The sequence below is a fragment of the Canis lupus genome, chromosome 34 (genome assembly GCF_011100685.1).
Source record: "Canis lupus familiaris isolate Mischka breed German Shepherd chromosome 34, alternate assembly UU_Cfam_GSD_1.0, whole genome shotgun sequence".
Classification (NCBI taxonomy): Eukaryota; Metazoa; Chordata; class Mammalia; order Carnivora; family Canidae; genus Canis; species Canis lupus.
In genome coordinates, this window is record NC_049255.1 from 14,111,909 (window position 1) to 14,138,892 (window position 26,984).

At 35.8% G+C, this 26,984-nt stretch overlaps 1 protein-coding gene across 1 annotated transcript in view; it reads right to left on the minus strand.

Annotated features, from left to right (window-relative positions):
* The window catches only part of CCDC39 (coiled-coil domain containing 39), a 44,065-nt gene extending 22,667 nt beyond the window's left edge, over positions 1-21,398 (minus strand). Inside the window, exons 1-11 of the mRNA XM_038583459.1 lie at positions 21,156-21,398; positions 15,985-16,104; positions 14,140-14,286; positions 12,493-12,651; positions 11,626-11,718; positions 11,401-11,529; positions 7,507-7,698; positions 4,450-4,553; positions 3,803-3,935; positions 993-1,187; positions 322-486 (exon numbers count right to left, since the gene is read on the minus strand). Of these exons, the coding sequence (XP_038439387.1) occupies positions 322-486; positions 993-1,187; positions 3,803-3,935; positions 4,450-4,553; positions 7,507-7,698; positions 11,401-11,529; positions 11,626-11,718; positions 12,493-12,651; positions 14,140-14,286; positions 15,985-16,104; positions 21,156-21,245 (1,527 nt within the window). The 5' untranslated portion in view covers positions 21,246-21,398. The remainder of the gene's footprint in view (positions 1-321; positions 487-992; positions 1,188-3,802; positions 3,936-4,449; positions 4,554-7,506; positions 7,699-11,400; positions 11,530-11,625; positions 11,719-12,492; positions 12,652-14,139; positions 14,287-15,984; positions 16,105-21,155) is intronic.
* Positions 21,399-26,984: the final 5,586 nt, after the last annotated feature.

Consider the following 26,984-nt stretch of genomic DNA (forward strand, 5'->3'; position numbering starts at 1 on the left):
GCTGTGTAACCATGGACAAGTTACTTGATCTGTGACACAAGTCATAATATCTCCCTCACAAGACACTGATAAAGATTAAATGAAATAAAATACTAAAGACATTTAATATACTTAGTATATAGTAAGTGCATAATCAATAGTAATGTTATATTCTCATAGTCAGTATAGAAACATGAACATTATAGTTCATACATTTGTTATATATGCAGGTAGCTTGGCAATCATCCTATCCAAAGTAAAGTCTTAGGAACATGTTGACTTAAAACAGAATGACTAATGACTAGGATATTTGAAGCATCAAAAGTATTTTGGCTAAGTTACATGAAGCTTCTTGATCTGTGATTCCAAAAGGTCAAACGTAGATTTTTTCTCCTCCAGTATCTTTTTAAGTTCAACAATTTTTGTTTCAAGGGCTTGTTTTTCTTCTGAATTAATTTCTCCTTTTAACCGTGACATTCGGCGTTCCACTTGCTGAATGTAAAAATCCTGTTACATTTTTTTAAATAGATAGTAAGGAGAAACAAATAGTTAAAACCATTTCTATAAATATAAAAACACAATAAACACTTTCTTATAAATTTAGTCTTAAGTGTCATCATTTACTAAAGTCACTTTAATTCTTCAGTAATTTATAGTATAAAATCCTTCTTAACTCTGAGAAACAGCAAACCATTCTTTAACAATCAAGGCACATGACAGTGATATGAAAATAAGTAATCTACTGGAAATATAAGAAGTCAGCTAGGAGGGTATTTATCATACTACTAGGATGGAACCTCAGTAAACACACTGGATTTACATGGACATGGACTTTTGAAGGTACATTTTTTCTTACCCTACTACTGACCAAACATGATATCCCATTTCAGCATCTGTCTATCCCTCCAAGAGGACTTTAAAAAAATCTTTGTTTTTTTCAGGAGATTGTGGTATCTTAACCATCACAACTATAACAAATCAATACGGAAGACATTCATAAGATTAATATCTACCTGACTGTACATAATTTCTTGCTGCTTCAAGGTTTCAAAATCCAGTTTATGTAACTGATGGTTGAGGTGCTTTAGAGAGGAACGGGTTCCTTCAATTTCTGATACAACAGCTTTTTCTTTCATTGCCTCAGTCTGTAATTCCTGAACTTTCTTAAATAGCACATCTTTCACTATGTTTAATTGAACTTCCACTTCCTGATGATAAGAATAATAGTGATCAATGACATTTTAATACCTTGCAGTATTTTGTTACATGAACACTATAATTTTGGGGGTTATAAATTAAACCTCCAACATTTTAACCCTTGAGAATATAAGAATGCCCTTCCCACAATTTCAACAAATCTCCAACATTTCTTATAGTCTACTCTATTCCAGTACCTTGATCTGTCATCTTAATTCTACACCACGTCACCCTAACCTTAGAATTTGGCCATTCCCCTGGTTTCCCTAGGAAATAAAATATATCAGAGACACACAACTTATAGGTTCGCAGAATTTTCTGAAGTCTTGAAGGTGTTACAGGGAAGAAGTCACATTGCTCAATCTCCCACCTTCTTGTGGGCACTATCCAGTTGTGAGCAGGTAAATGTTTAACTACCAGCTTTCCAGTGGATGGGAGGTTAGAAGGAAAAAGCTGATTTTAATTGTATAAATATTCCCATTATGGCCAATCTCAAGCTACTATCATGCTTCCAATAAAGGCAGAGTTGGGAAGAGATATGGAGTAGCAGACCATTACACAGCATTTCCACTATATAGATATAATAAATGTAAGTAATCTTAAGTAATCTTAAGGGCATAAATAGATAATAGTAAAATATAGTAAAATAATTTGGAAGTGATGAATGCTGAGTACTTATTTACTTTGTTTTTAATATTATGTATTTAACTGTAAGTCAATATAATTTAATTTTTAATAGTATCTATGTTTAGCAGCTGACTTGCAAAATTCCAGAAAATTTAACTATCAACTCTAATGGGCTGATAGGGCTGACCCCAACACACTACTAGCACTACCCTTTATTCACACCTTGCCTCCAGATGGCTTTCCTACCTGTGCAGCCTTCTTGTAAAGAGAAACCAGGCCCCCATTCCCACTGCTCATTTCTTAAGGGGCAGATCTCTCTTGACCTGAATGCTTTATGACCAAGTGTTCTAGGCTTCAAATAGATCTCCCATGCCAAACAAGATCGGTTGAAAGTTATCATTTTAAATGTTGAAATAATTTCCCTCTGTGCTCTTAAACCCAGATTTCCTTTTGCCAACCAATGAAGCTCAATATGGAAAAAAAAATCCGTGACTGGCACATTTAAATTTTGACAAATTAAGAAATATAATCTAATATAATCTTAAAAATTCAGGATCCCTGGGTGGATCAGCGGTTTAGCGCCTGCCAGGGCGTGATCCTGGAGTCCCGGGATCGAGTCCCACATCAGGCTCCCGGCATGGAGCCTGCTTGTCTCTGCCTCTCTCTCTCTCTCTCTCTCTCTCTATGTCTATCATAAATAAATGAATAAATCTTAAAAAAAATTCTTTGTTATATAATAGCCAATTTTTATTAGTTCTAAGACCTTCTCAAAGATTACCTGGCAGTTTTAAAGTCAGTGCTTGGTGGTGAATAACGGTACAGCTCCAAAACATATAGGGTTAGGATTTTTCCAAACAAAAAACCAACAGCTACAAAAACCAAGATTATGAATAAAACACTGCTACAGCACAAGTAGCACACATGCTGCCAATCCTATTTTTTCTAATTAAGCTAATTTCTTCAAAAATGTCACCAGTTTTTGATGTCATCATCAAAAGTTCTACTTCATACGGATTTCAGTCTCTATAGATCTCTACTAAGTTCCAATACTGTCCCATTTTACGTGCTAGAGGAAATAATGCTCTTAGGAGAAAAAAAAACACAACTTTTTTTTAATAATGTGTGATTTAGACTCAAATACCACTCAAGTCAAGATTGCTGCATGACTTCATTATTCAGGATTTTTGAACACACAACAGCATACTGAAGAAGCTGGATTCTATCCAAAAATAAGTGAAACCATCCATATTTGATATTTAGCAAATAGGGGATTTTGTCATGATCTTCAGCTGCCCCTCAGAAAAAAGAGTAAAAGCAAATAGTAGTGCAAATAGTGTCAGGTCACAGAAGTCACTTAGAAGTTTTCAAAGAGGAGATGGTGAATCAACCTTTTTCAGTTCCTCAAAAATTGGCCTAAATGCTACCAAGATTCCAAAGACATTCCAATAGAATTGTAAAGTAGAACACCTAAAAGTCCATTTACTTATAAATGGTACCAGACTGTCAGAGATAATAAATGATAAAGAAATACAGGAAGGAATGTAGACCACTGAGGGGGGGGGGGGATTTGATCACAAACTATCCCCCCCCCAAAAAATAATCAATTATAAGGGTGGAAATCAATTGTAAAACATAAAACATGGGCATTTTTCAAGATGTGTCTATCATAAAACAGCATATATATGAATGACAAGCAGAGACATGCCAGGCATTGGGAAGGCATGAGATCCTAGGTAGAGAGCTACCTGTGAAAGAAGACATTAAAGTCAAATGCTGAAAGCAAAGCAAAGGGGGAAGTAGAAGTTTTAAGAGAGAAGACCACACACAAACAGGGAGTCTAACAACTCAAAATTCTGATCACAAATATGATCATACCAGAAAGCAGAGCCTCTCAACAGACCTTTTGGAGGTCTGTTGAGTCAGTCTCCCTGACTGCAAGAGTCTAATTCACTATTGCTAAATTTGCTGTGACTGTTTACAAGCTAAAACAAAACTTTACCTTTACACTTTTTTCTTCCTCCCTCAGCATATCTTCCAAATTAGTAGCTTTCTCTTCTACAGACATCGTTTTCTCAGTTATCTGCTTTAATTTCTTTTTTACACTCTGATTATGATTTTTAATTTTCTGTAACCTAGAGAGAATTTATGAGGAAAAAATAGAAAACATGTCTAAAAAGTAATACAAACAAACAAGGAATAGTTTATCCTAAGATTTCTTCATATAACCTGAAAGTTTCTTTGGCCATCAACTTTTTTATTACCTTTTTGTTACCTTTCTGTAAACCTTATATACGTATTAAATATATATTTAATAAGCCATAAAAATATTGTTCTTAAGCCTTTACAATGAAAAACTGAGGAAAAACTTTTTTCAAGTGTAATAATTTAGTAGCTATACATTTACAGTTATCTAGCAAAAACTTAAATATCTAATAATTTTTCTACAAGTAGTCAATTACTGGGGTGCCTGGGTGCATCAGTCAGTTAAGTTCCAACTCTTGATTTTAGCTCAGAGCATGATCTCAGGGTCATGAGATCAAGCCCCACATCTTGTTCTCTCTCTCTCTAATAAATAAATAATAAAATCTTTTTTAAAAATAGAAGTGGTCAAAAACAATAAACATCTTTAAATATCTTTTTTCTTACCTTGCGGTTTCTTCCTGAATGTCCTTCTTTATTTTGGAAATATTTTTCCTTAGAGCTTCTAAATCACTGGAACTTCTATTCACAGTGGCTTTTAAAGAATCCAGCTATTCATTAGTTAACAGACAGAAATTATATATTTACTCTACATCTTATAAATTAATTTCACTTTTGAAAAGTTCTATTCTGCACATGTAATACATATTAACCAGTTTTCCTTTTTTTTTTTTTTAAAGATTTTATTTATTTATTCATGATAGTCACAGAGAGAGAGAGAGAGGCAGAGACACAGGCAGAGGGAGAAGCAGGCTCCATGCACCGGGAGCCCGACTTGGGACTCGATCCCGGGTCTCCAGGATCGCGCCCTGGGCCAAAGGCAGGCGCCAAACCTCTGCGCCACCCAGGGATCCCAACCAGTTTTCCTTTTTGATCTGATATTACATTTTAAATGACCTATTGCATGATATTGGCAAATTATAGAGTTCTACATATATGCGTTAAAGGTGTATACAGCAAAAGCTTCACAGTATTGGATGTGGCAATGGTTTCTTGGATATGACAGGCAACAAAAGAAAAAACAGATAAACTGGACTTCATCAAAATTAAAAACTTGTGCATCAAAAGACAGTATCAACAGAGTTAAAGAGCAGTCCACAAGATGGAGAAAATATCTGCAAATCATATACCTGATAAGGGATTAATAACCAGAATACATAGAGAACTTCCAAAATTCACCACCACCAAAGAAAAAGCCAGGCTGATCCAAAAATGAGCAAAGGACTTGAACAGACATTCCTCCAAAGAAGATATACTAATGGTCAGTAAACTCATAAAAAAATGTTCACAGCATCAATCATTAGGGAATGCAAATCAGAGCGACAATGAAATACCACCTCATACCATTCCATGAGGATAGCTACTATTAAAACAAGAAAAAAGGGGAAAAAAGAAAAGAACAAGTGTGGATGAGAATGTGGAGAAACTAAAGCTGGAACCTATTAGTGGGAATATAAAATGGTCCAGCCACTACAGAAAACAGTATGGTGGTCCCTCAAAAAATTAAAAACATAATTACCACCCAGCAATTCTGAGGTAACTGTACACCCATGCTCACAGCAGCATTATTCACAACAGCTAACCCATGACAGCAACCCAAGTGTCCATGGACAGATAATAGATAAGCAAAATGTTATATGTACAGACAATGGAATAGTATTCAGCCTTAAAAAGTAATGAAATTTTGACATATGCTACAACACAGATGAACCGCGAGGACATTATGCTTAGTGAAACAGATGAAATAAGTCAGTCACAAAAAGCTAAATACTTTCATGCATATGAAGTACTTTTAGTGGTCTCATAGAGACAGGAAGTAGAGTGGTAGTTGCTAGAAGCTAGGAGGAGGGGCAAATGAGGAGTTATTGTTTTGTTAGCATGTGGTTTCAGTTTTATAAGAAAAGAGTTATGGAGATGGATGGTGGTGATGGTTGCATAACATTAGGAATGTGTTTAATATCGCTGAACTGTATACTTAAAAATGAGTAAGATGGCAAACCATGTTATGTGTACTTTGCCTCAATTTTAAAATTTGGAGGAAGAAAATGAATGAAGGAGTGATGCATGCTACAACATGGATGAACCTTGAAAACATTATGTAAGTAAAAGAATCCAGACATAAAGTACTCCATATTATATGATTTCATTGATATGAAATGTACCAAATAGCAAATCGATAGAAACAGAAAGTAGATTAGCAGTTGCCAGGGCTAGATAGGAGGGAAGCAGAGTGATTGCTACTGAGTAAGGGGTTTCTTTTTGAAAGACAAAGATAATCTAAAATTAGATAGCAGTGATGGTTGCATATTCTGTGATATATTTAAAAACTACTGATATATACTTTAAAAGGCTGAGTTACTATGTGAATTATATCTCAATAAACAAATTATAAATGAATGTATGAATCCGTCTTCTTTTCTGCAATTGATTTTAACTTTAAGATTTTTTTTAAGATTTTATTTATTTATTCATGAGAGACACAGAAAGGGAAGGAGAGAGAGAGAGAGGGAGAGAGGCAGAGACACAGGCAAAGGGAGAAGCAGGTTCCACACAGAGAACCTGACGTAGGACTTGATCCCGGGTCTCCAGGATCAGGACCTGGGCCAAAGGCAGCGCTAAACCGCTGAGCCTCCTGGGCTGCCCTAAACTTTAAGATTTTTAAGAATGAACTATTATCAATGACATTTAACTTAGACAGGAAATCTGCTTATTTTTACTTTTTTAGGGTCATAAGTAATTTTTTGGACAGAAAAAAAACTTTCCTTCTTTATCAGAAATAAAAAGTGTAACAACTAATAGAATGAAATGCTCTACAGTATTCCAATTTCCTGCATGAACAGCTAACTTCAGATGATGCGGCCTCAAGGCACAAATTACATAAAGATCCCTTTATTGCTAACTAAAGGGATCACTAACACTCCCTATTGAACAATCTAGTTGGGCATGTGTGCCTGCAAAAGAAGAAAAGAGCAAAGCAGTAGACTTTTTATTCTCTGTTTCAAGGTATTTTACCACTACAACACTGTCCCTTTACTAGACTGAAAGATTATCCCTTCCTGAAGTGCAAAACTGAACTAAGTAAACAGCTCCAGCTAGAATTTGAGTCAAAACCACCATATACCTGTGCACTGGAAAGACACTTCAGGTTATCACTAATGTCAATATTCACCTTCACATCTGCCCATTTGCCAGTTATAATCATGATTTTCAGTCTAGACGCTTTCAGGAGGCTTTTGCCTCAAGTCACTTGCAAAACATTGTACACGACAGGCAAGGTGTGTGCTGCACGACTCCAGGGGGAGCCCTTTACACTACCTGTGATATGACTGGCACCCCTGTTGCTTTCACCAAGCAGGGCTCAAGTGCAGTACCTTAAAAGTTCCACAACTGGAGGGGCATAAGAAAAAGAACTAGAAGTAGTTCCTTAATCAAAGGAGAGCTCTTATGCTTATTTTTATAGTAATTTATCATAAATGCACAAACTAGTCTTTTGAGTTGACATACCTCATCCTTCAGCTGATTCCTATTTGTTTCATGATGCTGATATTCCGTTCTACATTTTAAAAGTTTACGATCAGCAACAGAAATTCTTTTCTCATATTCTGTGTTATTCCCAATCTCACTCTCCAAAAACTTGATCTTTTCTTTAACCAAATTTTCTTTTTCTCTTAATTCCTGCTTTATCCTTGCTAATGCCTGAAATTAAAAAATATGTTAAGTATGTTTAATACGATGAACAAAACAAACAAAAAGAAATTTAGCTTTTATTTTTCTATTATTATATTCAGTATTTTATCAAAACTTCTTACAATTTTTTTAAAGAGAGTCTACTTTGGGGGCACATGGGTGGCTCAGTCATTTCAGCTTCTGACTCTTGATCTCAGCTCAGATCTTGATCTCAGGGTAATGAGTTCAAAGCCCTGCACTGTGTTCTACACTGGGCATAGAGCCTACTTTAAAAAAAAAAGGTCTACTTTTATATGAATAAAAACAAAATATTAATATGCTATACATCAGTATCTATAAGCTCACATTTTTAAAGATCTCATTTTCTTTCTTATGTACTTTGCTAAAGAAATGAGGAAAATGTCAAGCTTTATATATAAAAGGTGATATCTTAAAAAATATAATTGTTGAATATTTTTACATAGAAAGTTGGATTTTTTTGATATTTATGTATCAGCCTTAAAGTTTTTTATTTTTTATTTAGTTTTATTAGCCTTAAAGTTTTTTAATGTGCTATATATGCTTTATTTTGAACATACTATATTAGTTATAATAAAATATGTATGTAATTAACCGAGAAAGGTGTACACCGGTGGATAAGTGCTCAAAATTTTTTATCAATGGACTGCATGATTAAAAAGGTTTGAAGATACTGTTCTAATGATCATATTATCTTTTGTAGGTCACAGACATGCAGGAGTGAATTAAAAGATATAAGCAAAATTGGCACCCTTTTAAGTAGTAAAAAAAAAAAAAAAAAGATGTTTTGCAACCCAGAGAAGATCTTGCCATAAAGATGACTTCACTACTCCACAAATCTAGTGTCTCTAAGAGGCAGAAAATGCCTGCTTCACCAGGGGCACAAATATTTTGGGATCAGTTTAATTACTGGTCTGTCTTTGATCTATTCCTTTCAGTTTACAGTTGCTTATTAACTTTAACGGGGAGCCGCATGCTAAAGAGATTGAAAATCAATGATTGATTTTTTTCCAAATATTTCACAGTACCAGGTTTTTTTCATCTTGTAGAATAACATTTTAGTTATCGGTTGCAATAGGAATGCCTTCACTCACACCTTTTTCCAGTCTTGGGGACAAAAAATAAATAGAATATATAAAGTAGCAACTGAGATATGGACAAAGCACCATTGGAACAAAGAGATGATGAAGTCTACCCAAAAGGAATTATTAAAAGGCATTACTTAAGAGGCTTTTAAAATTAGGCCTAAAAAGATAAATGGAGATGTATAAATATTCCAGTGTGGTTAAAGTATAGGGTAGGAGGGTAGGGATGGAATGACGACATATTAAGAAAGGGTGGGTACAAATGAAAGGAATGAGGGTGGAAAGGTAGAAATTAGGGCCCAATTGTAAAGAAATTCAATTTTTCAACTGCCATGTTAAAGAGGTTCAATTTTTAAGCAATGGGGAACAAAGAAGATTTTAGAGATGAGGAATAAAAGGTCAATGTGGTTTTTACAAGTGATGTTGATGGCAACATGTTAGAGGAATTCGAGGGAAAAGGAAAATTTACTCTTAAAATGTATTTCCAAAATGGGGTCTGCCAAACAACTAATCCTAGAAAATAGGGTTAGGGGAAGGTATGTGTTCTGAAATGAGTAAGTTTTGGAAATGCTGCATGTACTTTTATACATACTAGCATATTAAATGGATATATATCTGAAACGTACTACATTTATTTTTTTAAGATTTTATTTATTTATTTGAAAGAGAAAAAGCATGAGCAGAATGGGGGTGCTAAGGGTAGAGAGGCAGAGGGAGAAGGCCAAGCAGCCTACCCACTGAGCAGGGAGCCCAACATGGGGCTCAAGCCTAGGACCCTGGGATCATGATCCAGGTTGAAGGCAGACACTTAACTGACTGAGCCACCCAGGTGTCCCTGAAATGCACTACATTTAAAAAAGCATTTTAAATTTACTTAATCTAGTATTCCCATATGTTCTCTATAACATTAACATTTTATAATGTAGTATTCTATATATCTACTATGTTAATTCAATCAAAGACAAGTCAAAACATATATGCAAATGATCATTCTAGAATTTTCTGCCTTATATCAATTTTTCTACCACTTACTTCAAATACCTGAATACCTACTTCAAGATTCATATTTTTTAACAGTGTTATCTATTCACAGTTAGGTTTTGTAGGTGATGCTGATAAGTACAGTAACATCCCCAAAATTTCTACACTGGAAAAAAAGCATAATAGAAAAAGATTTTTTCCTTTTTTATATAATGTAAAAGTGTCTTTTAGGAAGACAATTTCAGGTTCATATGCTCAGACTCCTGCCAAGAAGACATTAAGAAGGCAGGAACTGTTTTAGAGGAAAAGGAACAAAAGATTAAATCCTCTAGTGGCATGAACTGGATCTCACTGGCTCACCAGAACTGCCTGAAACGTCTCTCAACTCTGTGTTGAGAGTAGTCATGTTGGTATAGAAGTAGTTTCATCACAGAAATCAGAATGCTACAAATTGGGAGCTAGTTGCTAAACACGTAGAAGCATACCACTACCTCTGGAGCCAGTTCTTAGCACCCTCCCTATTCTCTTGCAATAAAAACAACCAGGAGATGTCAATAAGGAACCATCGTGAATATGATCAGAGAGCTACAAGTTGTACTTTCTTCTAAGTCAGCAGGCTGAGTCCATTTAGCTGTGGAGTTGTATGAGAATACACTTGTGGATCCACAGTCTTGGATCTGTCACATTTGACTGACAGAGGAAGCAGCCAGGACTTGATGTCTGAAACCGAGATCAGCATCAAGAATTAAGAGGAACTCATACTTAAGACTGGTTCTCCCTTGTCCCTCCAAGGAAGGCACAAGCAGTTTTGTTGATAAAATGTTGGTTGCTTACAGAAATTTACAATAAAAGAATAATATACTTACATATAAGTCACATATAGCAAGCAAACCTCATACAGATATGAGAATTCCAAACTCCCAATGACCTACACTGCTTGCCTTTCCAGGGAGTAGTCCCAGAATGGAAGTGAACACATCTTCTCACCTGCCTTCTTTCCTTCTCAATTCCTTTTCCTTCTCAACTTTCCCTAAACTTCCCATTTTTGCTCGCCACCATTTTGCCCCTTAATGATTTTCAAAAAAACTTCTCCTAAATTACCTCTGAAAGTAGCAAAAGATAACACAAGGTCCATGTTTAATCAGTGTGGTATCCTTCCCTTCCAAGCTTCTACCCTATTATGGGTGCCTTGGTTACAAAAGTGAAACTTTATCATAGTCTAGGTTTCTTTCCTGACTCTCCCTTTTTGTGTTTTGGCTATCCATGAGGTTCATTTCCCTACACCAGTAATTACTATTGAATAGCACATCTGTTAAATCCAAAGCACCTTGGACAACCAGGTGTAAGTCAGAGCATTGGTTTTACCACACTGATATTATCTACTGACTTTCTCTTATTCTACCATTTGGAGATGGCAGGATCTAGTCTTCAGCATTATAATACCACAAGCAAATAATATTCAGAAAATCACATATCTAAATGGAAAGAGTCAGCTTTGAAAAACATTTATCAAAACTATACAAAAATGATTTTCAAATAACAATGTGAGTTACACTTGAAATGAATGAATTAAAAACAAAAGAGAATAACACAGTTGAACACTGCAAGGACCAAACAACTACTTTACCAAGGCACCGTTATCGATGTCTCGATCTCTCTTCCGCATCTGCTCTATTGTGTTCTCCCACTGTTTAATGAGTTCTTGTCTTTCATTATGAATCTTACGAAAATCCTGTGCTGCCTTATCCAATTCTAACTGTCAGATAGAGAACAAATAATGTTTTTGTGAATTTAAGTGCTTTTGCATACATCCCTTTGACAATTAAGAAATAAAAATCTTCACTAAACTAACCTGTGCACTTAGAGTCTCTGTAAGTTCATTGTCAAGTACCTTTCTTCTCTGATTACATTCCAAAGTCAGCCTTTCTAATTGCAGGGTCAGTGCCTATGATGAAGTTGCATGTAAAAATATGCATCGTTATCATTTAACTTAAAAACTAATAGCATATCTCACACTAAGTATTATATTATAGATACATACTTATTTGCTATCTAAAACAACTACCAAATAATATGTACATTATTTTTTAACCCCAAAGGGCTGCAATGAAAACTCAATTGCTTCTAAAAAGAATTTTTACTTACTTACATTTTAAAGTAAGTTCAAAAAAATTATATAATACTTCACCATTTATAATTATTTAAAATAATTCATTTGGTATTAAATCTATTAGAAAATAGCATGTTTCATAATACTAAAGTATTAACACATTTATTTTCAAGTAGATTTTAAGTAATGGTTATAACAATATGTTAAAATAACAGCACTATAGTCTCAAATCAACAAACACTGTATGTTGCATTCAAACTATCATTTAGACAAAAGAAGTTAAAATACTTATATTCTGTATAAAACTTTCTTCTCTGAAATGCTTCTGAAAACTCTTTTCATTCAGGATTTTTAACCTGGAGTCTGCGAATCCCTAAATGGTCAGAGGGTTTCAGAGGATCTATAAAACTTTCAGCAAAATTTTGTATTTGAGTATAGTCATTTTTCTAAAGAAAGAATCCTTAGCTTTATTAGATTGTCAAAGGAGTCTTTGATCCAAAAGACTGTAAGAACTATGGCTTTCAAATTACAAACCTAATAATTTAAGTAAAAAGGTTCACATACTACACATTCAAAGAGAACCTAAGATTACAATTTATAATTTCTCACCCTAATTTTATTATCATCTTGCTGTGCATACTTCTGAAGAGTGAGGGCATCACTATCTTTATGAGCTGATTCTTCTAGCCAGGCTTCCAGTGCTTGCTGGTCCCAGTTTATTTGACATTTCAAACCATCCAATTTTTGAGTAGTTTTAAATATGTTATTCTAATTTACAAAGAAAGGGGGCAGGGAGAGATTATAAAATATTATTTATTACACAAACTAAAATAAAAAATAAACATACTATAGGACATATTAAAAACGAAAGAAGAAATCCTGTCCCTGTCCCAACTTCCAGATATCTATAATATACCATATTTAATTATTTAACTAACATTCTTATATTCTTATATTTATACTATAATTATAATATTCTTATATTCTTTAATTGTAAAATAGAGTGGAGACAATTATATAAAGTTGAGAATAGTAGTTGAGTCAAAGGTTGCTTAAAAAGGTTTTAGGGAAAGTCATTCAGAGCAATATTTAATACACTCCACCAAATTCATCCCAAGTGGATATACAACCTTAGTGAAAATAATGTGCTTGATATGCTAACCCAAGCCCAAGCCATGTCTCCTTCAGCTCCGTTTCCAATCCGATTCTTGCCTCTAGCAGACCTCTTAGACGGAAATTTTGGAAGTATTTCTAATCGAAATAAATATAGTTGTTAAGGAGATAAAAATATTTCTGTAAATGAATAAGCCACTCGGAGAAAGACAAATACCATATGATTTCCCTCATATGTGGAATTTAAGAAAATAAAACAGATGAACATAGGGGAAGGGAAGGAAAAATAAAATAAGATGAAAATTCAGATGGAGGCAAACCACAAGAGACACTAAGCTCTAGGAAACAGAGTTGCTGGAAGGGAGGTGGGTGGTGGGGAGGGATAATTGGGTGATGGGCATTAAGGAGGGCATAATGAGCATAATCCTTAATGCTGTAATGAGCACTGGGTGTTACATGCCACTGATGAATCATTAAATTCTACTTCTGAAACTAATAAAAAAATTCTGTAAATATATTCATTTAACAAATCTAGAGTCCTATAAGAAAACAGATCAATATGCAAATACAAATTAATACAATACGTATGTGTGTATACATATACATATATGCATTTCTACATGTATATGCATATGTAAAGAGATGAATCAAATTTGGAAAGAGCTCCCAAATCAGGCAACTAAGGAAAGGAGAAAAAGAGATTACAGGAGCTTAATATTAGAGTCACAGTCTGATATATTAATATGAAAGGTAAAAATTTTGAATGAAAAATGAAACTCAATATTAAAAGTAATTTTTTAAATGTGGCCTTTTAAAAAGATATGAATAAATTATACCTACTATCTTATGATACTAATGAATAAATTATGCTTCATATCACATAATAGACAGCCAGTATGGTACTCTGCACATGGTATGGCTCAATTACTATTTGGTAAATGAATAATGGGGAAAAAATGTAATATTCTATTACATCATTCAAACAACAATTCTGTGTGCACTTCATTGTCCAAAAAACAATGTAAGTATATGTCAGGAAACTAATGAATGCCTTTCTCATATAGAAAAAAAAATTAGTGGGTGTTGGGGGTGAGGGAAAAAAGAACGATAGCACAAAATTTTAAGTAACATTTCAATACATACTTCCTTATCACTTTTCTTTTCCCGTATTGAAGTCATTTCATTTTCCAGTCGTTGGATTTCATCCTTTATTCGTCCCAGTTCTCTCTCAGCAATGATCTTAAAATGCTCTTCACTTTCAATCTCATGCTCCCTGGCTTTACAAAGAGACTACAGAATAATTTACAAGATAGACTTTTTAATTTTTAATATTATAAAAGATTTATAATAATCCATTAGCCCCCCAAAATTCCCACAAAATACTTAGATTAATTCCATTTCTCTGAAACCTAAGCCATGTTAGACTTTGTGATTCAGTGTAGTTCGTTTTGCTCAATAGTTTTAAGAAAGTCAGTTTATGGAATGACCTAGGAGAAAATATTGTTGTTAGCAGTTTTCAGATATCATGTTGGTCCAGGGAAACTGCAGAAAACTAAAGTTTAAAATAGTAAGACTTAAAAAGATATAACTCATTACATATCTAAAAAATAAGAAATAAAATTTATTTAAAAATACTTGGGGAGGGGCAGCCTGGGTGGCTCAGCGGTTTAGCACTGCCTTTAGCCCAGGGTGTGATCCTGGAGACCGGGATCAAGTCCCCCATTGGGCTCCCTGCATGGAGCCTTCCTCTCTGTGTCTCTGCCTCTCTCTCTGTGTCTCTCATGAATAAATAAAAAATCTAATAAATTAATAAATAAATTAATTAATTAAAATAAAAATATTTGGGGAAATGGGATGTTTCTATAAACTGATTACATATTCTAATTAAGAGATAATTTATAAATGATTATGTAAACAGTGATGGTTATAAATATTTCCCAGAATATATTAATAAACCATCATGCCTGGGTGGCTCAGCGGTTGAGCATCTCCCTTTGGCTGGGGGCGTGGTCCCAGGGTCCTGAGATTGAGTCCTACATTAGGCTCCCTGTATGGAGCCTGCTTCTCCCTCTGCCTATGTCTCTGCTTCCTCTCTCTGTGTTTCTCATGAAAAAATAAATAAATTATTTTTAAAAATAAAAATAAAAAAATAAACCATCATGCCTTTGTGTTAAGTTTTACTTAATAAAATAGTATTTGTTGACTGTTGAGTTTGTAGTGATTCAAAGTTATCATCATCAGTATTATTTCTAACTATTAGAGCTCTTAGTGCTACAGGAAGTTTATTGTCTTTTGTATCTATTATCTGATTTATTTTTTTAAGACTTTATTTATTTATTATTAGAGACACAGATAGAGAGGCAGAGGGAGAAGCAGGCTCCACGCAGGGAGCCCAACGTGGGACTCTATCCCAGGTCTCCAGGATCACACCCTGGGCTGAAGGCGGCGCTAAACCACTGGGCCACTGGGCTGCCCTTTCCCCGGTTATCTTAAATAATATCCTAAGTATACTCTAACTTTTCCATTATCTCAGGATCCTAAAATAACATGGAGCCCATAGGGCTTCTGAAGTGTATAAACTATTTGCCTCCACTCCAACCAGTGGGTTGCAATGAAAAAGTAAAAAAGAGGCAGAAATTCTATCATATGTTATATTAGGTCTATTTTGGCTTAAAATCATTTCTCACTGCCATCACTAAACCCTTCTCATATAATCTGATGCTTAATATTACTAGACTGTTTGAATGATTTCTTCTTTCAAATGAATTAGTTTTTCCTGAACTTGGTGGCAGTAGTGAGTTCCTCAAAGCCTTTTTTTTTTTTTACCTACTTTTAGGTTCAAGGTTATGTTAATAATAGTTTAGCTATGCTAAGTTTTCCTGTTGTATCTCTAAAATAAAATCACAAAAAATAAATAAAATAAAATAAAATCAGTATGAAATGTTCCATGACGACACATAATCAACATGAATATCAATATTACTGTACCTGTGTAAATGAAAATTCTTGCTTAACATTTTTAAAGTGAGAAGTCATAGCATTAATTCGATCTTCATAGTCACGAAGCTGATCTTGCAAACTTGCTCTTTCCTCCTGCAGCTTTGACAACTGTAATTAATATATATGACAATTTAGAGATTACTGTGGGAAAATTAGCACTATATTAAGACAATAGAAATCTCTCAGATTTCTCAGAAATCGCTCAGGGACCACTGCTAAAATGCAATTTTCATACAGTAGTACTTAAAGGGAAAAAATGAGATTTTATTGCATGATTAAACCACAAGATCTCTAGAGCAAACAAAACCATAGTAACAGATATAACAAAAACACAGAAAATAAACCATAAATCTGAAAAGTAGTGGCACACCAGCTATAATAGCTCCTCCCTGAACTCCTATGCAAAACCAACAGATTTAGGGCAAGCTGAACAGTACAACTAACTCTCACATGCTTAGACCCTATTTCTTAATGTATTTCGTGTGTTACTGAATTAGAACCCTGAGTAGAAACAAAACAATGCAATTAAAAAACAAACAAACAAAAAAAACTTTAGGAAATTACAAGATGGAGTCTCAGGACAATTAAGATATGTCACCCCTCAAAGTAATATGAAAGCTCAAAAAAACAAAAATATCTTTTCTTACGCTCTTGATCTGTGGTTCTCAAAGTTGAGGCTACAACCCAGGAGGTATACAACAAAATCCAATGAAGTACAAAAGACAACATTTGAATTTTTAAATAAGGAAGAAAGAAAATAAATAAGTTATGTCCTATATTTTATTAAACAAAGTAATATTAAATATGTATTTTTGCTTTTTATTTCATTAATTTCAGTTTTACTTTTAATATTCTTTTGTTTATTTTGCTGTTCTTTTAAAATTTATTAAGAGCAGTTCTTAATTTCTTTACTTTTGTCACATTGATTGCTATGGGCTAAATGTCTGTGTCACCCTCAAATTCATATGTTGAGGCCTTTACTCACAGTGTGAGGGTATCTGGAAGGTAAGTCTTTGGGAGGTAAGTAGGTTTAAATTAGGACCTGAAGGTAGGACCCTCATGATGGAATTAGTGTCCTTATAAGAAGAGAGACCAGAGCTTCTTTTCTCTCTGCCACATGAAAACAAAGTGAGAAGGCAGCCATGGGCAGGCCAGGAAGAAGGCTCTCACTAGAACCCAACCATGCTGTCACCCTGATCTCAACTTCTAGCCTTTAGAACCTTGAAAAATAAATGTCTGTTTTTTAATTCACTCAGTCTATGGCTTTTGTTACAGCAACCCAAGCCAACTAAGACACTGATCTAAAAATGAAGGCATTTAAGGCTATAAGTTTTGTCTAAGTAAGATTTTTTATATTTCCAATTAATGTAGGTGTGAAGCACTCTTCTTTTATTGTTTTCTAGAAGCTGACTTTTTTCCCTTTCAATTTCTCCATGATAGAAGAGCTATCAGGAATATATATCTGAGAAATTGGCCTAAGTATTTAAAATGGATGTCTTAGCTCAGTTTGCCATAACAAAATATCATAGACTGGGGGACTTAAAGACCAGGAATTTATTTCTCAGAGTTCTGGGAGTTGGGAAGTCCAGGACTGAGGTGCTAGCCAATTTGGTTCTGGTGAAATCTCTCCTCCTGACTTACAGATAGTGCCTTCTAGCTGCATATTCAAATGGTGGAGAGACAGTTCTGATCGCTCTTCCACTTCATATAAAGATACTTTGTTCTGGTATAATAAATGATCCACTTTTGTAATGTTTTATGGACATATTCTTTAAAGTGTTTATTTAAGGGATATATATGCTCTTTGTGTTTATTTTTATTGCATTATTCATAGCTCAATATCCTTACTTTTGTCTATTAGGATTGTCCAATTCTCAGGAGGTCAATATGGTAGTATCCTATTACAACTGTATTTTTTTGTTAAAGTCTACTTGTATTTATAGTAGTTTTTACTTTTATGTATTTAGTTATTGTGTTGTTTGGAGCATACAGTTTTATAACTTTTATTTTCCTCATCAGTTATAACTTTTATGATTGCATAATGAACCCAGAACAAAAGCATCTGCTTTTTTTAATGAAAGCATAATGATTAACCCTCCACAAGTTGATGATTCCTTCACTACAGAATTCCCAGACAATACTGTTTGCCTCTTTTAAATATAAAAGGTCATGCAAGGACCACTAGAATATTTATTGAAAACTTACATCATGTGAAGGATATCAAGATAAACAAAAAGATCCCAAAGGGAACATAATTCAAGACACAAAGAAGACCTAATACACACACACACACACACACACACACACACACGCAGGCATATACACTCAGCAAGACTGTAAACAATACTGTACTCCTAAAACAAGACCATGTGCTACAAAAAAAACAAGCAAATAATCTGAAAATTTTAAAATATGATTGATAGAGTTGCCCAAATAAAAACCACAATATAAAAATTACACAAAATCCTAAAAGCTTCCAGAGATTAAAATTATAACCTACAAAGAAATGGAAAACATTCTAATATCAGATTACTCACCAACATCACTACTAGAAGATAGTACTTTCCAAATTCTGTAGGGAAAAAACATTTTTAACCCAGAATATTCTACCCATTCAAAACCATCAAATGTGAAATTAAACAAAGTACATTTTCAGATTTGGAGTTTACTTCCTATCACACTCCTCTTAGGGACACACAAAAAAGTATTCCATCAAAATAAGGAAATAACCCAAGAAAGAAGATATGTGATCTAGGAAACAGAGCATCAATTTGGTAAAGGAATAAAAGGAATTCTCAAGTTAACAGTTGGAAAATGAGCCTGTTGAAAAAATAGTCCCTATTAATAAACACAGGACTATAAAAGGAAGGAGTAGAGGAAGAAAGAAAGGATCTTGAGTATCTGATACTATGATTTGAAGAATATAAACTTAAAGCAGGCAATACAAGAAATCAATTGGCAACCAAGGATGCAAGGAATTAAAATCACAGCACTATAGATCTTTCCTGAAACAATATTTAAGGATAGAACCCATTAAAGTGAAAACTCCAAGAAAAGGCAAACTGAGTAAAAGTGGCTGCATTAAGGACCATTAAATCAATTTATTTTTTTTAAGAATAAATCACTTTTTTTTTTTAATTCGAGAGGCCGAATTTAAGAGAGAGACGCAGAGAGAGAGAGGCAAAGATACAGGCAGAGGGAGAAGCAGGTTCCATGCAGGGAGCCTGACGTGGGACTTGATCCCTGAACCCCGAGATCATTCCCTGAGCCAAAGGCAGATGCTCAACCGCTGCACCACCCAGGCATCCCCATTAAATCAATTTAAATATAAAACTAAGATTAAACATTTGTAGTAAATTAAGGACATTGAATAGAATGAAAACAAAATAAACCTTGATAATATAAAAATAATAAAACCACTATTTTTAATGGGGTAAAAGATGGTGGAAAGCAGTGTGACAACTAATTTGTTTGTCTTAAAAATGAAAAACGAAAGAGTAAGGAGTCAATCCATACCGTCAACAAATGAAACAAGGCATTTTTTTACACAATAATTTAACCATTTCATTTTTTCTTAGTTTTTCCTAATGTTAAGATAATTTTAGCAATCACTATCTGTTGTAATTGAGTAATATGTACCTGAAATTCAACAATCCCTTTCTTTTTAAGTAAAATTATTTTTATTAATTAAAAATTTTTATGTTAAAAACAGCACGGATAGTAGGATTGCATTCTTTTAATACTTGTTTGTCTTTTCTATCTCTGTATCTGTTGACCATGATGTCTGGAATATTTATTTAATGCCATGATAGTCACACTCGTATAGTCAAGAGTAGGTATTTTGAAGAGGGAACACTCTATTTTTTATTTTATCCTTCTGTTCTGTTTGAATAGCTTAAACGTACCAGAATTGCTTTTTTAACGCCATTTTTTCTTCAAGTGAAGTAATTATGACCCTCACTCCTATTTTTATTGCTCCGTAATTTTTTAAATAGCTAATATAATTTATATGCATAGAAAAGTATACAAATGTTATGGCAAGAATACCAAAAACTAACATCTTAATGGAAGTTTATCCTGCATTAATGTCCTTAGAGCTATATAACAATCCCGTGAAATAGTTATTTTATTTATTTCCAGTTTATAAGAAGAAGAAACATGATCACTGCTGGTAATTAGGCTCTGAACCCAGAGCTGGGTACTTCTTAATATTATTATTCCTCAGTACTCAGTGCTAAATCTCTTACATTCCCTAATGTTGCCCTTCATTAAAACAAACAAAAAACTGCAGCCCTCTAATTTAGACATGAGTAAATACATCCGAGTATTTTGGGGAAAAAAAATCTTCAAAAAACAGTGAAGGATTTTCATTTTCATTTTTCAGAGAAAAAACCTTCTCTTCCATTCCGTAAAGTAATGTAAACATCGGTCCCCCTTGCACCCGCTTCTAACACAACGCATTGCCACGTGATGGAACTTTACACTGACTCTTCAAGGTTTTTAAGAGTTTTTGAAGCCGGTTGCAATTTTATTTTTAACAACCATTATGCACTGGTTGCAAGCTGATGTGAAGTATGCCTTACTCCGAAAAATATTTTCTATCACCCTGTGACAACATTCTCACTTTGAGAAGCTGCACGCTGCACATTTTACATTCTTACTAGAACGTTCCTCTTGAACATATATATTTCTTCGGGTCACTTTCAACTTTAAATGTCCCAGGCAGAAACTCAAAAAAGAAATGTCAACCAGAACGTGTTGGTTTATGAACAACCGCAAACAACTGTTGCTACGAGAAAGAATAAACTGAGATTAAATAAAGCACATTTTCAGATGTACTTTGCAAGCCGCGCGGAATTCTGAAGAAGGAAAAAACCAGACGCGGGAAGCAGCCCCTCCTCTCCTGCCCAGGAGGCTGGAAATAGGCAACCCGGAGCCGGAGAGGCGGAGAGAGCAACGCCTCGGGCTTTCTAGTCCTGAATATTAATTATCGGTTCAATTTATATTTTGTGATGCTTAGCAGGTACCGAAAAGGGCAGGCGGGTGAGGGCGAAGGGATGAAGCTGGGGAAGGAGAGGGGAGGGATAAACGCGTCAGGGTATTCCCGCCAAGCAGAAAGCTTCCCCCTCTCTGCCTCGCCTTCTTCACCTGACCCTTACCTGATCTTCCAGCATCTTGTTCTCCTCATTTGCCACCGGGATAGCAAACCCATCGTCCCAGTGCAGCTCCTCCAGGAGCTCGCTACTCATGTCGGCAAACGGATCGGGGACCTCTGACAGGCTGCGGAGGAAAGATCCGCGCGTCCGGGGAGCCCGGGAGCTGCACGCGAGGGGACCCTCCGCGCCGGCAAAGCTCCGCAGGACCGACCACCGCAGCCCTAGCAACCGCCCCGCGCCCTTAGTTACCAAACAGGAAGTGCTCCGGCCGGGAGGCAAAACTTCCGGTTGAGAACTTCGAGGCGCGACCCGGAGCTCCCAGGGGAGCGGAGCGCTCGACTGCAGAGGCGCGCTGGGGTCGCCGGGCGCCCGCAGGAAATCCCCCTTAACTTCCGGCCCGGGCGGGTCCCCGCGGGCGCTGCGGAGGGTGTAGAGTCGCTGGCGCCTGCCGCCTCCGGGACCGCGGGGCGCGGGGACCGCGGGGCGAGGCAGCCGCCGCCTCGCACGCAGACGCGGGCGCGAACCAACACGGCGACCCCGACTTTGTTGTCCAGTGGTGTTGGCTGAGTTTCATCCGTGGATGGAATCTCAGAGGCCGACGGAGACCGGCATTTGGAAGCGGAGTCCATCCCTTAGAATCCCTGTGTGTTTTGATCTTCGTCTTCCCCTCCCGGCCTTCCTCCCACTGCTCACCTGCCCGCCGCAGCGCAGCCCGACCGCCCGCCGGGACCGCGCGGGGCCCGCCTTGCTGCGCCCGCCCGCGCCGCGCCTGCACCTTTATCTCTCGGTACCTTCCCATCTGTTGGCGTTCACAAATCTTTTCTCACATTAAAATCTGTATTTCTTCCTAATCTCGGAAGAAGGAAAAGCCGAGCCCACATTATCACCAAGGCAGAGCTGGGCTGAAGAGGCGCCCCCTTTAGTCCGGCAAGCACTTCACCGAGTCAGTAATGCGACTCACCCGCTTGGCAGGTGATAGGCACTGGAGTTCACAGCCCCTGTTCTGTAGCATCTGAGAACTGGAAAGAATAAAACAATCTAATACTTTCATTTTCCAGATTAAAAAAATAAAATAAAACAATCTAATACTTTCATAGTCCAGGTTAAAAAAAATAAAACAATCCAATACTTTCATAGTCCAGATTAAAAAAAATAAAACAATCTAAGACTTTCATATTCCAGATTAAAAAAATAAAATAAGACAATCTAAGACTTTCATATTCCAGATTTAAAAAAAAAAACTTGAGGCTTCCTGGGGTGAAGCGATGAAAGTCAACAGGACCTAGGGAGCCTGGGTGGTTCAGGGGGTTAAGCACCTGCCTTCAGCTCAGGTCACGTTCCTGGGCTCCCTGCGGAGCGAGGAGTGGGCTTCACCCTCTCCCTTTGCCCCTCCCCCTGCCTCTGAGCTCTCTCTCTCTGTCTCTCTGAAATAAATAATCTCTAAAAATAAATTAAAAAAATAAAGTCACCAGGACCTATACCAGGATGCAGATCTCCACTACAAACTCTGCTGTCTGCAATGAGAGGTGTTCTTGGCTGAAATACCCTCTATTACAGCAACATGAGTATAAATTTTGCTTATCCAATAAGCCTGTAGCCTTGTTTGCTTTCGAATTTTACTTTACCATTATTCGAATTTTACTTTACCATTTCGAATTTTACTTTACCATTATTTTGTTACATTTTTTATTATAAAAAAATTGTAAGAATAGAGGGGGGCAAGAGGTGGGAAAAAAGAATACAGAACAGGATATGATGAGCACCCACGTACTCATTATCCTGATTTAACATTTATATTTTGCCACCTTCACTTCATCTATATTTTTTGCTTAAGCATTTTATTAGTAAATCGCAGACATCATGACATTTCACCTCAACTAACCTGAGCATCCATCACTAATGTTTAACGTTCAATATTCTATAACATAAATACAATATAATTATCACATCTATCAAAATTCTTTTTTTTTGAATTTTTATTTATTTATGATAGTCACAGAGAGAGAGAGAGAGAGAGAGAGGCAGAGACACAGGCAGAGGGAGAAGCAGGCTCCATGCACCGGGAGCCCGACGTGGGATTCGATCCTGGGTCTCCAGGATCGTGTCCTGGGCCAAAGGCAGGCGCCAAACCACTGCGCCACCCAGGGATCCCTCAAAATTCTTGAATATCGTTTAATAACCATTTTGTATTTATATTTCTTCAATTGTCCTGAAAATGTCTTTTTATCATTGTTTTGTTACTTTTGAAATCTTGCAATTTCAAGCTTTGTCTCTTTGTGCTTATGTGATTTTCCATATAGTTAATCTTATGGACTATTTCTCTAGTCTCAAAGACTAGCTTTTTGCATTTTTTTTTCTTTAAAGAACTTATTTATTTATTCATGAGAGACACAGGGAGAGAGGCAGAGACACAGGCAGAGGGAAAAGCAGGCTCCATGCAGGAAGCCCGACATGGGACTCGATCCTGCGACTCCAGGATCAGGCCCTGGGCTGAAGTCAGACTCCCAAACACTGAGCCACCCAGGGAACCCCAGCTTTTTTGTATTCTTAAAAACATTTTATCTTTTATCTTCTATCACTATAGAAACATATACATGGTATATTTTACAGATGTGTTAAAGGCAACATGTGGCATATATTAGTGTGCTGAATGACATTACTCAGAGGCAATAAAATTTTATTCTCAGGAATAACTTTTATACGTTTGACTATATATAGTGTATTCCATGCATCAAAGTATAATAAACACATTCCTTCACTGAAATACTGAATTTCACTATATATATAACTACCATTTTTAGAAAGAATTTTTATGTGTGTGCCTTTATGGAATACATTAAATGCAGCACAGTGCAGTGAAACATCATTCACTGTAAATAACATTGTACTTACTCACATATACAGCATTCTTAGAACTATCTTCTATCTTGGTAGAATTAGCATAGCATTTTACTCCTCACTTCTGTGAGCCTAAATTCCCAAGGTGGTGGAGGAGAAAGAAAGCTTGTAGAGAGAATTTCAACTAATATAGAATAATGGAAATTCAAATAACCTTATAAAAGACTATCTTTTATAATAGTTTAGTCATCCTACTAATGAAAATGTTAGTATCCAGTATGTATTAAGATGGCATGTAGTTATTTATACTGGAGATCTGTTATGGCAATGCTGCTTCCTAAAATTATGAGTGTTGTTCTGTCCATGTGTTTTAAACATTCCTTTCTAATTTGTCATCCCCATTACTAATGTGAAAACTGAGGCAGCTGCCTCAGCCTGTGCCAATCTGTTGATCCGGCAGCTGCCTCAGCCTGTGCCAATCTGTTGATCCAGCTGTGTCAGTGTTAGCAGGTGCTACCAAATGTATGACTGCAGCTGTATTTGCTCTGTACTCCTGTAGGCCCCAAGCACATGAGAGGTCTGGCAGCCAAATCCGTGCAGAGTCCCATTCCTCATATCTCACGGACTCTATATCCTGAATTTCAGGATGACAATTATTCAATGTTGAATTTTGTCCAAAATGTCTGTGCATTCTCCTAATTCTACATGTCCGCCTTGAATAAATATTCCTGCTTCTCCACCTCATCACCACAGCCTTCTGTATCATCCAGTTCCCATTTTTATAATTCCACAACTTCTAGATTATAACTGTACTTGGATTTATTCAGATCTATACTTGGAAACAGAACCCAAAGTTCTACAAGCTTTGTTGCTGACCATGAAACACTAAATTTAATCCTAAAATGCTAAGGTAGATGCTACCCTTTTACTACCTCATTCCCAAGTAGATAACTTCATCCAAATCAGGTTGTTCAGGCTAAAATATGCAGAGATTTATGGTTTTGCAAAAATAATGTGACCTTTATTTAAATAAAAAAAGAAAAAATACATATATGTATAAAGGAAAAGAAAAAGATATCCTTTGCCTCCATACCAGCCTCATTCCCAAGAGGTTGTCACTGCTTGGCATGTGCCCTACCAGCATTTTTTTAACTAAAGCTAGCTAGAGAGATAGATTAATTTTTCTGAGAGAAATAGAATCACATTATAAATATTCTTTTGCAGATTTATTTTTATCACTTAACAACAGTGGCCATGTTTCCATATCAGTACATTAGATCTTTAGTCTTTTAATGGCTGCTGAGAAGTCAGTATTATACATCAATTTTAACTTTTTAAATAATGCTACAATGAACATCTTTATAATGCAATATTTCATCAAGTCTGGGATATACTTATTTTCACATCTGAATATCTCTAAACTCGGGATATGTACTTCTTCAATCAGTGGTGTTTTCATTTTGGTGAATAAAATGTAACCCTGTCCACATATGTTTCTGCATGACCTATTCTTAGAAGTAAAATTAGTGGAAAACATATTTAAGCAATTTTATTTTGATAGATGCTACTAAATTCTTTCAAAACTAACAGAATATGGAAGTATCCTTGCATACTCTGTATATTATAAAGTAATATTTTACAACCTAAAGAGAAATATATGGTATCTTGCTTTATTGACAATTTTATAATTATGAGCATCACATTTCTTCTGCTAACAATTTATCATATCCTAAGACAAATACCATATGATTTCATTCATATGTGGAATTTAAGAAATAAATGAACAAAGAAAAAAAGAGACAAATAAAAAAAGACTCTTAACTATAGAGAACTAACAGATGGTAACCAGAGAAGTGGGTGGGAGAATGGATGAATCAGGTCAAGAGAATGAAGAATGTGCTTACCATGACGAACACAGAGTAATGTTCAGAATTGGTGAATTACTATATTGTACACCTGAAACTGATATAACACTGCACGTTAATTATACCAGAATTTTTAAAATAAAAATAAATAAATAAAATGTATCATATCCTTTGCCCATCCATCCTATTAGGTTGTCTCTTCTTTTTTAATTATAGCAATGCTTTCTATTTTATGGACAGTGTTTTTTGTGCATGTTTGTGTGTGACATGTATGTATGAACAGTATTTTTCTCCCAATCTGTTTTTTGGGGGTTTTAAAACTTTGTTTTTGGTATGTTTTGCCATACATACCTGAGAAACTGCTCTTGTTGTCATTAGTATGCTTCATAGTCCAACAGGTACATTTAGCATCAACTCACCAGATCTATAGGCTGCATTCAGTTAAGCTCTTCCTTCCCTATTTCTTCTCATGGCTTTTATGACTGTCACTTTCCCATTAACCTTCTCAATCTCATTTGTTGCTTTATCTTGTCCTGTCTGGCTTAATGCTAGTATTCCTCAAGACCCAAAGCTTGCCTCTCTTCTCTTCTTACACTTGCTTCCCAGGTGATCATATCCATTTTCATGGCTTTAAATACCAAGGATCTCTTTAAGGATCCCCATCAGTATTTCTCTATCCCAGATCTCTCTTCTACACTCCAAACATATACCCTACTGCCTACCTGGCAGTCCCACTGAGATGTCTCTTAAATGAGATGCCTCAAATCTAATACAAGGTACAGGGCAGAGTTCTCAATTTCATCCCACCCATATTCCAAACCTCTTTCTCAGTCTTCTCTAGCACAGTAGAACCAAACCATATATCCAGCTGTACGAAATCAAATTCCACTTCTATTGATTCCTTCCTCTTCCTTACCTTCCACCTCCAGTATATCACTACGGTCTCTCACTTCTATCCCCAAGTCTATATTGATTCTACTTCTCTCCATCCCCACTGCCACCACTCCAATTATCATCATTTCTCACTGCACTAACACAGCTGTTTCCTCAACAATCTCCCCACTTCCACTCTTGTTCTCCCAAAATCCATTGTCTCTCAATGGTTAAGGTAATCTTTTATTTCCAACAA